The sequence below is a fragment of the Netta rufina genome (assembly GCF_964035555.1).
Source record: "Netta rufina genome assembly, chromosome: 10".
In the NCBI taxonomy this organism is placed as follows: Eukaryota; Metazoa; Chordata; class Aves; order Anseriformes; family Anatidae; genus Netta; species Netta rufina.
In genome coordinates, this window is record NC_140133.1 from 4468678 (window position 1) to 4484506 (window position 15829).

General features: G+C 39.5%; 1 protein-coding gene across 2 annotated transcripts in view; it reads right to left on the bottom strand.

Moving 5' to 3' along the window:
- Window positions 1-1772: 1772 nt before the first annotated feature.
- FBLN2 (fibulin 2) overlaps window positions 1773-15829 on the bottom strand; it is a 103449-nt gene continuing 89392 nt past the window's right edge. For both annotated transcript variants that reach the window (XM_084292804.1, XM_084292803.1), the window contains 8 exons: window positions 14491-14628; window positions 14030-14173; window positions 11088-11216; window positions 10444-10569; window positions 8927-9043; window positions 7969-8097; window positions 3755-3878; window positions 1773-2695 (listed from right to left, as the gene is read on the bottom strand). In XM_084292804.1, the coding sequence (XP_084148930.1) occupies window positions 2338-2695; window positions 3755-3878; window positions 7969-8097; window positions 8927-9043; window positions 10444-10569; window positions 11088-11216; window positions 14030-14173; window positions 14491-14628 (1265 nt within the window). In that variant the 3' untranslated portion in view covers window positions 1773-2337. The remainder of the gene's footprint in view (window positions 2696-3754; window positions 3879-7968; window positions 8098-8926; window positions 9044-10443; window positions 10570-11087; window positions 11217-14029; window positions 14174-14490; window positions 14629-15829) is intronic.

The following is a 15829-nucleotide window of genomic DNA, read 5'->3' on the forward strand; positions in this document are numbered from 1 at the left end:
CAATTTTGGGAACATGTGCAATTATCTACCACAAGCCTTTCCTTTGCTTTGACCCATTGCACTAAGCAACCATTTATACTTATATTGAATGCCTGCTGCACACAGTGCTGATGAAGACTTTTTTTTTTTTAAACAACATAGCATTTCTCTTATAATCGTATGCAAAGCCTTTCCTAAAACTTTCTTCATCAACTACCTGTCTAGAAAATGAAAAGTCTGTGCTACAAACTGCCAGATCTTTAATATGATTGACTATGGTTGTTTTTAGTCAGCAGAAGGTCTCCAAGTAACAAATGGCTTGTCCATTTGTTCTCTGAGAAGAAAGACTGTCAAGGCTTGAATATCATTTACAGTCTATCAAATACTAATGCTGATGGAAAACTCTGGGTTTCAGTGACTCTTGATGTGCCCCACTGGGGCATGGAGAAATGTTTCACCACTTAACATGTATACTGTGTAATGAATCTGGAAGGCTCTCCTACTCCTTCTTGCAGTCACCTTTTCATCTTGCCAGGCCTGTAGCTGTAAGATATGTATTAATTGAGATGACAAATTGCATAAATATGTTTCTCTGTTGGCACTTCCTTGCTAAAAGCTTATGAAACTGTTAAGTACGGAAAACAAAAGATAGATGGAAGAACACTATTACAAAATTATTTTTATAGGAAAAAAAAAAAAAGAGAAAAGCTTGATGTATGCAAACTTACAGATATCCCATATTTTACAACTGGTGAATAGGAATGATTTTTCTCTAGTAATGGGTTTTTGTGATGTTAGATACAGAAAGATTTCTGCTTTATTATTGATGAGGGAGGCCAAATTAAAGAAGTAACTTACTGGAAGTGCTAGAAGTTGGCCTTGGGATATAATGAATACAGTACATCTTTCCTCTCAGCCTACAGGTAGTGATCACAAGATTTTAAGATGCACTTCAAACAAATATTTTACAAAAATAATAAAAGTGTTGATCATGGCATAAAAAGCCAGAAGAATAGATTTTTTTTTTTTAAATGAGCATGCTGCTCAAAACAAGATTGACTGTAGAAAATAATAGATTATTAAACCGCAGTGTAGTAAACATCATTATATTGTAGCTATGTTTTTCCGTTAAAACATTTTACAGAGTAATTATAGCTGGAACAAAGGAAGCTCAGTAAATTTTAACACTGGAGCTTTTTTTCTTCTTTGGAAAAAAAAGAGAAGGTCTGATGTTCATTTCTAAATTCTAACAAATACTTTGATTATACTAAGCTTTACCACATCTGGCCTTGAGAGCTTTGGACTTCATCCAGTTTCCTGTGGAACTAGAGGAAATCCAGCTCAAAACTTAAGTTGTGCTATTTCTAAATGGCATAATACATTCTGCCAATTTAACTACCATTTTCCTCTGTGTGATTTGGTAACACAACTGAAGTAATTTTCCTGAAGAACAGAAGCAACTCCCCTTTTGTTTATTTAAAACTGCAAATAATTCCTCAGTGGTACACCCAAGATTTAAAATAAGGGACAGTAGTTGATTATTTTATTATTTCTTTGTTTTCTCTCGGAAAACATTCCTTTAAGAATTACAGTGCATCTAATCTACACCTATAGTAACCTAAATAGAATGGGTTTGTGTGGAGAGGAATTCAAGAACCTATGACAACTACTAGCAATGGCAAAGCAAGCTTTTACCCTAAAGCATGATACACTCTGAAGGCCGTGGTCTTGCAAAAACTTAGCACATGAATAGTCCTACTAAAGCAAGGCTCAATCATAGGCTTGTTCACTCGTGGAGTTTTCTTTTATTTATATATATTTTTAGGCAACATATTATAAAAGACGGAAGGAGGAAACAAACCTGTAATATGAGGTGAGCTAACCATCAATGTACGCACATAGCTCTTGACGCAGCATCTCAACACAGAGAAACCTCAGGGGCCAAACTAAGTTTGTGTAGCAAAGAGAAATTGCTCAAGGTTTTTCAACTTAATGGCAAACAGCAATGCTCCCAAGTGAACAACTTTCCTCTCTAGTGCAATACCTTGCCGATGTGACTAAACCTAAAAATAATTTCTAAGAAAAGGTTCCAGCATTTAACATAATGTATGTACTGCCTTTCTAACCCTTTTTTCACTCATTGTCAAATGAAGATGTGAAGAATTACATAACAAACAAAAAAAAAAAAAGAAAAAAATTAACTTAATTTACACAACCAGTAAAAAAAAAAAAAGTTTAAAGCAATGATAGAAAAATAATATAAAGGCTAGATACATTAAATGCCAGTTCAACAGTATTAAGCTTTGGTAGAACAGGTAAAGAGCATAGCACCAATAAATTCCAATGTCAATACATGCTTCAGTATGCATGAGCTGTGATGAAAATGTAAATTTTGGCAAGAAAAGTAGTGTATGTTCCCTGACGCCACAGTTTCATTTCAACATCTAACAAAAAGTCTTTGGGCTCTTTCACTTGTCGTTGAAGATAGACAATGCCTGTGTATGAGTTCAGCCTTCGAGTGCTGAAGTAGTTTTCTTCATTTCCTTTGTTGATAGTGAGGATTATGTTGTCTCCGGCATAGGCAGGCGATGGTCCAATACGGAAAATATGAGCTGGGACCATGATATTAGTTTGGAAGTTCAGCTGGTAGTAGGTAATGCGCACTGGGGTATTTTGGCAGTCCAGATAATTAAAGCAACTGATTCGTTCACACCTCCTAAGAGAAGCAAGATGAAAAAAAAATAAAAATCAGTGTCCTTGTAATAGCAGGTAAAAATATATGCATTTCAGAGAAGTGCAAAGTCAACAAAGTCTTCATCCTGTGCTAAACAAAGAGGAGCACCAAACTTCAGCTGTGTAATTACTATTTGCTTGTTCTGCTTTTACAGTGCCCATAAAGCATTGGCAAATGATATAATTGTCAGAGTACAACAGTGGAAGACAATGATCATGGGCAGGAACAGATGTGTTGGGAAGCTCCACGGCAAGAGCCAGAGTCATGCTGCAAGCAGCACAGAGCTTGTCTGTGATACATCATTGACAGCACAAGCTTGGGACAGTGCTCCAAGAAAACCAAAACAAGGGAATGGAAAGCAAGCTCCTCAAGCAAAGCTTCTAATTCTATAAGGCAGGAAAAGTATGTTTTAAGTCATAAAGCAACTGTGATTTCCTACGGTGAATATGGCTTTGCACTTTTCAAGGAAGGAGATTCTCTCCATGCTCCTCCATATTTCTGTCTTTCCTCTGGCTTTCTAAAGTGCTGGCAGCCATTGAGACAGGAAGATTTTGGGGACCCGAGACCTCTCAGTGGTTTAGGAACCCGGTGCTACTAGTTACAATGTTTCTGGAACCTGTCAAGCTTCTTATCCTGCCCCCCTTCAACATTTCAACCACCCCTGAGGAAATGCAATTTTTATATTAAACAGGGAACCCTAAAACCACTATGAAAGTGGTGCACTGAGCAGCCTAGCAGTTACTGCAATAATATAAGCAACAGGGAGTATTTTCTTAAACTTAAATGCAAACAGAGTCCTTTTAGAGATGTGGCAAGCATGGGAAAGCATGACTGAAGCTCCAGTGACTGCTGTTACAGCAGCTGGAGAGCAGAGAGGCCCTAGGGTTTGGAAGAAGAGGGAAAAATGGACAGAAACTCTGTATTTGGAAAGTCTTGTTGCTCCAGCTCTAACCATGTACAACCACCCCCAAGGTAAAGCACTACGTAACAGTCCACAGCCAGGGGACAAGGCTGCTCAGTTTGCTGCACCCCGGTACTTACATGTCAGACACTTTTCTGTAGTTGGAAGGGCACTCGAAGGACAGGCAGCGGAAGCTGCCCTGGATATTATAGCAAGACTCTGCAGCTGAACAGTTATGGGTTCCTATTGCACATTCATCGATATCTAAGAAGAAATCCAAGGGAAAAGATAGGGTAAGTAATCACAACTTGGCTGCAATATGTCTTCCGTGGAAAAAAAAATTCCTTCCTTGACATTATCAGTTAATAGAAGTTGACAGTACCATTCAGTGTTGTATGCAATAAACAAGGGAGCCCGCTCTTCTTTGTGAGCAGCATGTGATCCTTTCCATGCTTTGGGACAGAGACCTTCCCTTGCATAGCAGAGGCCGTGGCCAGCTGCAACCACCCATGGCATGGCCAGGGCTGGCCTTCTGCCACAGGGGAGGTTTGCTTCTTTACATGTGCTTTGCAAACATTTCCACACTCCTTACAACCTAGCTATTCTCATTCCAGACACTTCTGACGCAACACAGGGTTTAACTTTCAGTGGAGAATAAGCATCAGAAGGATAAAAGTTCTTAAAACTCAAGATCCTCCTGTCTTGCAGCTTCCTTCTGCAATAAAACAAAACATTGAAGGTTCAAAACAAACACGAACATCTAGACAGAACTGTCGAACTGTCTGTGTTGTTATTTTCTCTCTTGCTCCTGATGTGTCAGAGATCTGTCATTAGGAATATTATAAGCTAGGCTGAAAGGGAACAGAATAATAACCAGATAGAGGCAGTCTGAGACAGAGGAAACCCAAACTCCTCAGACCACCCCGCAGCTGCTGTTCACCCCCCAGCTGCTGTGTAAGATTTCCTCAGCAGTTCCGAAGGAAGATAGTTTTTAAACAGTTTCCTGAAAGTGATGGGCCAACTTTACCAGCTTCACAGGTCAGTGGGAGTCCCTGAACCACAGTTCCTTGCCTAGGGCTATGTCTTGCAAGGTGTTTCTAAACAACGCTCATATGCTGTTCAGCATGAGCACAGTGCACGTGCAGTAAGTCAGTAGCTGGGAAAGCAGCTAAGTGGTCTCACATGGCAGAGCTCTGCATGGACCTGTGCACACTGCAGGCACTGTGTGTGAGCACCAAGGACAGTCCTCAATGAAAGGGCACTGCTATAAACCCCCTCACACACTGCCTAGTGTGTGTGACTGTAATGGATCCTCCTTCATGGAGGAGGTTGTAAAACACCCGCACACCCCACTCCAATGAGCATCCCCCAGGTTACCCAGCCTGCAGGAGGGGACACCCCTCCCCAAAGGGATCCCATAAAACAGACTGGGGAGGGACACCCTATGCCTGCCTACACGTTTGTCATTCACATCCTATTGTTCGGCTAAGTTATAAGTAAAAAGTTATCCCTCAGGAATAAACAAATGCCATCAGGACATAACTGACTGCTGTTAAAAGCAAACTGGGGTTTCTCACTGCCTTTTGAGAGTTCATGAAGCTGGGCTATGTCAGCAGAAGGATTTATCCATGCACGGAGGTTGCTCTGGATTGAAGTAGGGGTCAAATACAAATCAAAGTAACCACTGCTGTACAGCTACGTAATCCAGGAGACCTAAGCTCCACCAGCCTGACTATTACAAAATATGGGAACTTAAGAACAACGTTAGAACAAGAGTCACATTTATATATATATATATATATATATATATATATATATATGTATGTATGTATATAGAAATATCTCCCCATTATAAGTAAAGTTGCAGAAGGCAACGGAGAACATTTAAAGCTCAAAGACACTTAATGGGGCCTGGAGCATAAGTGTGGTTACCTAAATAACACATACGTACAAGCCCAAGCCATGGACCTTAAAATGCTGAAAACCAGATGCAATAACAAGAATCCAGCTTGAGCAGAAAATATTGGCAAAGACCTCACAGTCACATTGTGTACTCCCAAATGTCTAGACTACGCACGGAGGCTTTAAAATTAAATAAATGCTAACAGACAAACCATGTGAACTGTGCAGGACTCCACAATTCTGCCAGTTGTCACAGAGGAGACAGACTCTTTGGAGGAAAACTATAACTTCCCTCTGCCTCCATTCCCCTGGGATGAGAACTGATCTCATTCACTGCACTGACTGGTTTGAAAGTCTTGCAAAGAAAAGTATACAATAGGAAGTAAGAGAGAATCAAAGTAAATTAAATCCCTTGCTGGTTCTCAGAAGTGCCCCTAGGTGAAAAGAAAATTTCTTCCATATTGCAGTCATTGTCATGAAAACACTCACTTCACCAGTTTGGCTCTGCTGCAAAATACCATACACAGTTTCTCCAAAAAGATCCATATGTTGAGATTGTTATATGAGATTCAGCTCGTTCATCTGAAAAAGGGTACAAAGAACATACCACCCGTAACTCCTCAGAACCGGTCAGATGATGAGCAAGTGAGGCCAAATCCTCACCTGGTGGAAACCAGTATAATCTTCTTGAGTTTAGTCCAGCTGACATCAGCTCACAGACTGTTTCTCTGAGCATGTGTTCAGAAGACCTCAGTGCATAAGCCTGCCCAAACCTGTAACTACATGCTTGTAGAGCTCACAAGTCTGCACTGCTGTCTGTGAGCTCTAAAAGCTCACAAGTCATGCACTGGCTTTTTTGCATGACTGCATAAAAAAAAAAAAAAAAAAAAAAAAAAAAAAAAAAAGAGAGAGAGAGAGAAAGAAAAAAAGAGGGGGGCCACATACCCAAGGGGTTATTTCCAAGGCCTGACCAAATGCCAGCTTACCCAGCCATCCACAGAGCTGCTACACATCTGCTAAGTTTTGCAAGTAGACTTCACCCTCTAAGAAGGGTGCATGTCCCGGATGGTATAGGATCTTTGAAAAGTTTTTGCAAGCATTAACATATAACTCTTAGCAGGGCTAGTCTATACAATAGAAGCCATTTGCACAAAGGATGAGCATGCAGTGAGGATTTCACATGACAGACAATGCAATTGCAATCCCTAGGTCCATATGGCAAACATTTTTCTTTCACCTCTAGTACTTGGAGCACCCTGGGTACCTCCAGCTCAGGAGAGCTGTGCTGGCAGATTAATGCAGTGACTCACACTGTTAACTCTGGAAGACATCCTCGTCTCAAATCTCAGTGCTGGCAGAAGTGGCAACTAACCTGCCAGCACTGAAAATTAACAGAAAAAAAAAAAAAAAAAAAAAAAAACAGGAAAGTTATAGCTGCAGGTTTTCTAAAGGTGACTTTTACATAAGGATTTAAATGCACCTGGATACATCTGAAGTTGGGTTCTGAAGGCATACTCAAAAACATATTAAAAAAAAAAAAAAAGCTTGGAAAGATTCTCTTTGTCATTTAGTTTAATTCTCTGCTCCAAAGGCAGGATCAAGTATGCTTATGCCATTCATGATTTACACAGCGCAAATTCACTACAGTTACCACTAAGAAGAGAAATTAAGCACAGGAGAATAGGAGATACCTAACCAAAAGTTCTGTGAAGGGTTCCTGAAAAACTAAAAGCAGGAAATGCCTGGTAGTTAGCGTAACTGACTGCAGGAATGCATGTAGAGTACATAAAGGTAATCAGATCTTCAATCATCATTACACAGTCAGTGCATCCTCTGGAAATGGGGGATTTTTACTTCAAAACCAGACAGCTGCATACCAGATGAAAAACACGAGGCACCCAGAATATGTTTCTATAATCCTGAAGAAAAGGGGTGTGTGGGAGGAGGATACATGTCATTTACACTAACATCTCCGAATACCAACGTATTTAAGCCTATGTGGCAGACTCCTGAATGTTCCAATCCCCATTACAGCTCCTGCATTCTCTTTCCTAGTTTTCTGGGGCAGGAAACTGCAACTTTTAATGAAGCCACAGATTTGAACATCTGGCACCTCTAAATAAACAGATCTGATGAGCCAAGGTGTACATACTGCCTGTGCAAGCAATCAGATGCCCCTGTTTGGATGATGAAGGGAGCTCCCTTAGGAATGCACTTAACCAGCTCACATCTATAGCTGCCTCACTACTTGTTTATAGCACGGGAAAAAAAAAAAAAAAAAAAAAAAAGACATTGTAGATACCAATATCTGCCAATTTTGTCAAATACTGGCTTTTTAACAATGACTAATATCCAAAATGGAGATTTGATTGAGTAATTGTAATGTCTTAGATCATTCCAAGGATTAAACCTTCATGACATAATGCTTTCAGTTCATCAAGCTCCTCATTACCTCGACAGGTTCTTCCATTTGCTGCCATGGTATATCCCTGCTCAGGACAAGCACACTGATAACTACCAGGAACATTCACACAGCGGAAAGTACAAAGAATGCCTGCGCTTTGCGTGCACTCATCGATATCTGGAAAACAAACAAACAACAACAACAAAAAACACCAAAATTACAAACACATTAAAAAAAAAAAAAAGAAAGAACAGTCACCTCAAAAGTGAGGCTGTAGAACACCAGGAAGTTCTTATATGGCAAATTTATAAAATAAACTTAAACATTTATAAAATATTCTTAAAAAATGTAACCATGAAGGTTTGATATTGGTCTTGGACAGATGATTGTGCTTTCTGAAATGTTGAACATGAGTGCTTCATGGACTCACGGAAGAGCACAGTAAGTCTTGGCACATCTGGGTATGAAAATCTCATCGCAGTACCTCTGAAATTCTTCCTGTAGGATTGCTTGGGGAGCTGCCTTGTGCTTGGAAGAACATGGGTTTCTTCAGCATTTCTTGAACAGAGACTCTCCAAAGCATGTGTCAGTATTGGTAGCTTTAAGAGGAAAAGGTGAAACCCTTCCTGCCTCCATTCTGATCACTCTGCAACCCACCACCAGCAGAGCAAGCCCTCACCCAGCCTCGGCAAAATGTTTTAGCCTGTGCAGTATAAATAAATATCTCTTCCCTCCTAACTTTTTCAGTCATTAGCTGTAGCCCATGAATCAGTAGTGTCACTGGTTATATGGTCACACAGACATCTTCCAGCCCCAAGTAGGCATGAAAATGAACTGAATTTTCCAATAGCTGGAGTTCTCTTTTGCTTTCTCTACAGCGGGGTGTAACTCACAATCATCCTCAGGCATCACCTGTGCAGCACTAGATGTTGTGGAAATTTGGACAGCACTTGCTGTTAAAGAGTGTGCACGTACTTAATTTGGCCTGACCAAGCAGCAGCCTTACCTTTACAAGAATGACCATCTTCTGCTAGCTGGAAACCTTGCCTGCAGTAACACTGGTAGGAACCATAAACATTGGCACACTCCTGACTGCAGGGACTTGCTTCGCATTCATTCACATCTGTATCCAAAAACAAAGGTACAGAAATTGCTACAACAGTTCAGAACAGAATCTTTCACTATTTCTTGCCCCTAAGATCAGCTATTAGATCCTTCTGGACGTTGTGGATAAGGATGTCCCCCAAATTTGAATTTGCCCCCCAAAGATGTGTCTGCTCCCTAGACAGGATGCCAAGAAGCATAAGGATGTGAATTCCACCTAAATTTCATTTCTATATATGCCAATGTAAACATATATATGCATATAAACATTTGTTTCAGACTTTATCTGTTACAGTTAATTAAAAATCTGTAACCATTGCCTAAGAAATCATGTAAAGCTTCAGAAAATTCCATTCAATTCAAAATCTACTTTTTCTTTCAAGTTTTGTCACTACTAAGATTCATTTTTAATAAAATTTGAATGAAAAGTCTCCTATTTCAACTGTATTATATTCTTTTTCTCTCATCTGGAAGGAAAGGAAAAAGTATACGAGTGAAAGGAAGAAAGTGGAGAAGCAAAAGATGAAATAATGAAAGCTTCGTTCTAGATGAAATATTTTAAATTAAATCCAAAAGCTCCTAGAGAATTTTTGGGTGTTTAAATCACAGCAAAAGTGACTGCAGAAGAAAATATGTGCCACTATAATATTTTGATTGCTGCACACTCTATATATTTTAAAAACAATAATTTACATCAGCTTCAAAATTTTGATAAAAGAAAATAAAGTAAGACTAAGAGAGATTTTCATTGCAGTGAGAGCTGATTAATTTGTAAACATTGTAAACATCCAAACCACATATATTGGAAGGCTTCTCATAAGAGATGCTCTTTAACTGCAGAAGAGTGTCTCAGCATTCACTAAAACCACAATGCCTTCTGCTCTTTATACTTCAGTACTTTCCAAAGTCCAATTACCTAAACAAACCATCTGACATAGCTTCTAAATGGTGACTGTGCTGGGGAAGGCACAAAAGCAGAGGTCGAACATTAACAGCCAATCATTTAGCCATTTTATTGAGAAAACATGGAAGCTAGAGACTACTGCTATAAATAAGTCGACAGTAAAAAGAAAACAGGGAGAAAGAAACAGTGCCCAGAATGAATCTTTGTGTCTTAAACTTGTAATAATGTACCAACACTTAATCAGCTATGTGGACCCAGCAGCTTTGCCCACCACTTGGGGCACACACACTGCTTGTGTGGGAGCAATGGGGAAGCCTTTCAGGCGCATTGCTGACTGGGTGAGTGCAAGGCACTAGGATCTGACAACTCTTATCTGACAGTCTGAATGTTTAATTCAGCACCTACAAATTTCAGCACGCATACATCACAGGCTTACTTTATTTGCATTTCACCTCAACTTCTCTAGAGTTCCTTAGTTTACAGCACAAATACTTCATGGAAAACATGTCTTGTACCTTCACAGTGCTTCCCATCGTAAGACAGGCGGAAACCAGAAGAACAAGTGCAATGGTAGGACCCAGGGGTGTTCTCACACGTGTGCTGACACAGTCGTCCAGGGTAATTCCAGCACTCATTTATATCTGCCAGGATAACAAACGAATCACCTTATAAACAAAAGCATCAAAGGAGATGCAGGAGGGTGTTTTTAAAAAGTGTCAGAGATTGATTTGCAGAGCATGAAAAGCTGCAACCCCAGGTTTTATGCTGTCTGCCTTTGTGCTCTAATTGGTGTACAGTAGTGATAAAATACAAAATGCTGTATCATGGTCTCTTATGAAGAAAGTTGTTAAGACTTCAGAAAGATAAATTTACACAGCAGGAGAAACGTAACCTATAGGAAAATATTTTGCAGTCGACTTTAATCGATAACCTGCAGCCAAACTAAACCCAAGGACACTTGGTCCATACCCATAGCACAGAGTGGCAGAGCTCTAAGTGGCTGGTTGACTGAACAACAGCTTTTTGGAGGTGATTCCATTATCTTCTGAGACACTGCATTGCAGAACTAATAACTGCACACTACAATAGTGCTAAATACTGCCTTGAGGTCCAAGGCTCAATCAATCAGTTGTTTCATCTGATCTTGTGCCTTACATACCAACGCAGGTTCTGCTGAATGCATCATACTGATAGCCCATCTTGCAGTCACAGCGATAAGCCCCAGGAAGATTATGACAAATCTGTCCTTCACCACAACGGTGCACACCAGTTTGACATTCGTCCACATCTGCAGAACCAGAGGGAGCAATTAGTTTAAATGCTGTTTTTAAAAATAAATAAATAACTCAGTAACAGGAACAGAAACTGTTAGGGTCGTCCATTGGACAAAGCAGACAGAATATCAGTTTTTCTCACTCTGCTATTCTGAGTCAGCTTTACATATCTCTGAGTTAAACTTCTGAAAAGCAATAAATTATTTTAAAGTCAAAATGACAACTTGAAATGCAGTGGAGCTTTCCAGCATATTCTGCATTTCAATGTAAACACATTTTGATTCTGATCAAACCATGACATTTAAACATCCTATTCTGATGTTCTGCCATTGTGTGAGTCACTTCAAGCCTTTTAAAGCAAAACAAGAACTAGCCAGAAATTCTGCTCATCCCTTGAACTAAAGCAATTGCTATTTTCATCTCCAGCTGCCCTTTCAATGCTGCTTCTGCTGTCTACCTTTTGCTCTTTCCCACTGTTGATCTTTTTTCTTTTCTCAATCAACTCACATTTTTATATTCCTCATGGTCTCTCATCTGAAATGCAATACAAACAAATTAGTTGCTCCTCCACTCACATGCACCACTTCCAACCTCATTTTACAAATCCTCAGATAAAGATGAGAGCTTTCAATACAGGCTGATTTACAGGACTTGCAACATGACTAAATAGCTCATCAGTATTTAACAAATCCCTGTTACCATCTGTAACAAGCATCAAAAAATCTGATTAACCCACAGAAACTGTTATTTCTTCGAGCCCTGAGTGCTGCCATTTCCTAAGTCACCAGATCCTGCTTCCTTCCAATTATACACATCTTCAACTACTTTGACAATCCAAGCCCCTGTTCATGTCCAATTAATTAGGATGGCAGTCTAAAGCTGGGGGGTTCTCCTTTCAGCAGTGCTTTCAGTCGCTGCCCTGTTTGAAGCCATAAATTCAAATTCTATTTCATTTCAAAGGGTTCCTGGGTGGCTCCACATCAAGCAACAGCCTTGGAGAATGCTCAGGAAAGCAGTCATATGCTGAGTAAATGGCAGAGAAATGGAAACAAGTTACTTATCACAGACACTTGGATTTGGGGAAGTGAGGACTATCAACCCTGGTGAGAGGCGCAGACAAATATTTTCTTCCATACTTTGGCTGAAATTCCTACCAATGCGGTCCCTGCTGGCACTGGGGTTAGCGATGGCAGGGATACCACTTGCCCAGCAAGGGATTCCTGACAGGCTCACAGATTTCTGCTGACACACTGTCCTCTCATTTTTTTCTAAGAGCAAAGGTAGCATCGGACCAAGGAAGTTTTAAAATGCAAATAAACATCTGTAAATTGTTTTATTTGCAATTAATTCATACTGCAACCATTTCATGAGTTTGTCCAAAATTATATATTCCATTGCTTTCAGCCTTTAATTAGTTCTCAGATATTATCTCATCAGGATTACACTAAATTACACTGGATGCTGGAATGGTGGTAACCCTAAAAACTTCAGGCTCACCAGGCTTAGTGGTGCAAATTTACCTTGTCCTTTTGATTTTGCTGAAACAGGCCTGATTAAAGTCAGCTTAAGAAATGTCTCTATACAACAGCTGAGACAGACACTTATTTTGGACCTTCCTTTTGTAACAGCCATAATATTTCAGGCTGCTATATAAGACAGCAAATGAGACTGCACTACTATGTCCTAAGTTTAGGAAACAACCCCCTGGAACTATATTAGGAAGGTTTCTCAATTTCTTCAGCTACATGCGAACTGTCCCTGTCTTCTGCTGCTTCCAAATCTTCCTCACTTTCTCACTGGCAAAGGATAGCCTGGAGAGCCCTGGGAGAAAAATCATGATGGGCAGCAAAGAGCAAAAAGCAGAAAGTGGAAGCTTTTTTGACTGGAGTCTTCTGTCTACACCACTAGTTTTGTCTGCAGGTCAATAGCTGTGATCAAATTAATAGACAGCCTCAAACATAGCTTCTTCCACCATCACAAAAGCATATTTTTTATTTTCTACCCTTCCTTTTATTCAATGGGAACTTAAATAAAAATCTTTAGGATATCATCACTAGCAGAAGTGCTGATTTTCCGTGTCTTTATTTTTTCAGCTCTCACTTTATGATTTCCTACCCCATGTAACACAGGACATAGGGAATTCAAAAGTACATAGCCAGCCTTACCAAGAATCAAGCTTTCAGTTCCCTTGTGCCTACTGGGCTCGTTCATGGAACAAATGTTAATAAGACATGAAATCTGCTATTTTGAGTCAGTAACTCCATATATACATTGGAACAAATACAAACCAGTATTGAGACACATGCCAGCCTATGTGACTATTTCAAGATTCTTTTCAAAAACAAATGAGAGTTTATCCTAAATGTGCACAACTGGATGTGAAAGGGAAACACCATTTATAGTGCTCCAAAGAACATCCATTTATTGCTACCCCTGTGAGTCCACAAATTCAGTGTTTCCAATTTGCTGCCTCCCACAGATTCAGATCATATTGCTTACAGTGAGATACTGTACAAAACAGCAAAGGATCATGATTTTGACTGACAGCATGAGATTAAAAAGTAACTAAATTATATTCACTCCAGAAGGGAAGCCAGTAAATCCCATATGCAGTCAAAAGCAATGTCACCCAGTGTACCCAGAGGAACTCCTTGCAGCAGTGAAGCATCCTAGAGTGCAAACAAATCATTGAACTGCTTGGACAGCAAATTCCCATTCCTCAACTAACTTTATGAAGCTGGAGGTAATTCAAAACAGTTATTTTAGAACTGAAATGTACTTTTTCCTCTAGGAAGACACCCTAGCAGAGACTGAAACCTGAGTTTACCGATGCATCGTGTTCCATCCTCATTGGAGTGGTAGCCTCTGCTGCATGTCAGTGTGTTCCTTTGGCAGGTGTAAGATCCAACAGTATTGATGCAGTTGAATCCTGGTTTACATGGCTCAGGGAGAGATGTGCATTCATTAATATCTAGTGAAAAGAAATGAATTAGAATAGTGAGAGAAGCTATTTAACCCTTCTGGTCTGTTTTCAGCTCTTGCTTCTTTTTCTTCATTTTAATCTATCATTAATCCAAAGATAAATGCTGATGAAGGTCTGCCATGGTACCAGTTTCAAATTCATTACACACATCTTTAAAAGAACAGCAATGTTTAAATTAAGTTTGCAGCAGGATTTAAGGAAAATTACATGTGGTCAATGCAATTTTAGCCTTGGACAGTCTAAAAGAAACAGGTGTTGGCCAGTACTGCTGCACATATTACAAACATATTGCCGGTCACACTTACCAACACAGTTTCCCTCAGGGTCTTGTAAAAATCCATCCATGCAACGTTGCTTTGACTCACAGTAAAATGATCCTTCTGTATTCTGACAAACGAAGTTCACTTTACAACTGTGAGTTCCTCTCTCGCATTCATCAATATCTGTTAATCACATCAAAATACCAACTTGTGACTAGTTAAACTGTCACTGCCAGTAGCCATACTGACTAGTTTAGAACTTCTTTTCTCAGAAACAAGCATCACTTAAATGAGAACCCAAAATTGCCTTTAGGAAATCTGAGGTTTGGATGTATTTTCTCTTGAGCACCCACTTCAGCACAGGCTTCAGAACGTGGCAGGTTGTCCTGCCACAAGTCTGAGCCCTCCTGCTGTGCTCACAGCATCTCCTGCAACCACAGATCCTGAAACATCTGCGGTTTTAAAATCCTAAAGGCACAAATGGAAACAAGGAATAAAGGTGCACAAAATGTATACTAGACTATTTCAAAAGCAAAATAATCTCTTGTACCTTATGTACCACAAGAATTCTAGGTATAAACTGGCCTCCTCTAAAGTTGATAATAAAAGGGAACCTCGCTTGGGCGGGGCTGGGATTTCACTTTGTGCATAGCAATACATGTATACTATATGTACTTAAGTACACAGAACAAACACTATCCAATTCAGAAAAGTATTTTTGGGGAAAAAAAAAAAAAAAAAAAGAATGCAAGGTAGCACTATTAGTAACAAATTTCACTTTTCTTCCTTGCACTGCAGCCAGAGCTCAAGACAGCTTTCTCATTTTTGTTATGTATATGAACTTCTGCAATCATGGTCACCAACGTAATGGCTACTACCTAGGTACACTGAACACACTTCCTTTTTTACGGAAGAGGCTTCAAACTCATAAAGCTTCTAAGTTATAAATTTAGTTTCATACTTACAAATCTATACCCAACTGATCTGTCCCGAGTAACTGCACAGATCAGCTGCTATTGAGGCTTTGCTTCAATTTCCCAATTGAAGAAGCCCCACCTAAGATCAGACATCAGCTATGAACATGTCCAATGATATCATGAACATTTAGTCTTGTATGCCATTAATTCTAAGGCTACTTAAAAAATATGTGAATTTTATAATCTAACTTAACTCTAAGATTAGAAAGCCATTTAGATTGCTAATAAATGTTAGAAATGCCAGAGAATCAAACAGAAGATGACTTTCACAGACAGCCTCTTTAAGTAACCCAAGGTTTACTCATGACAGAGTAATGAGTAAATATCTGTATGGAAAGCAAGATTTCAGGTTATTTCTATTTTATAACCTTATGCTACATGTCAAGAGCTCTTTCTTCGGCATCTCT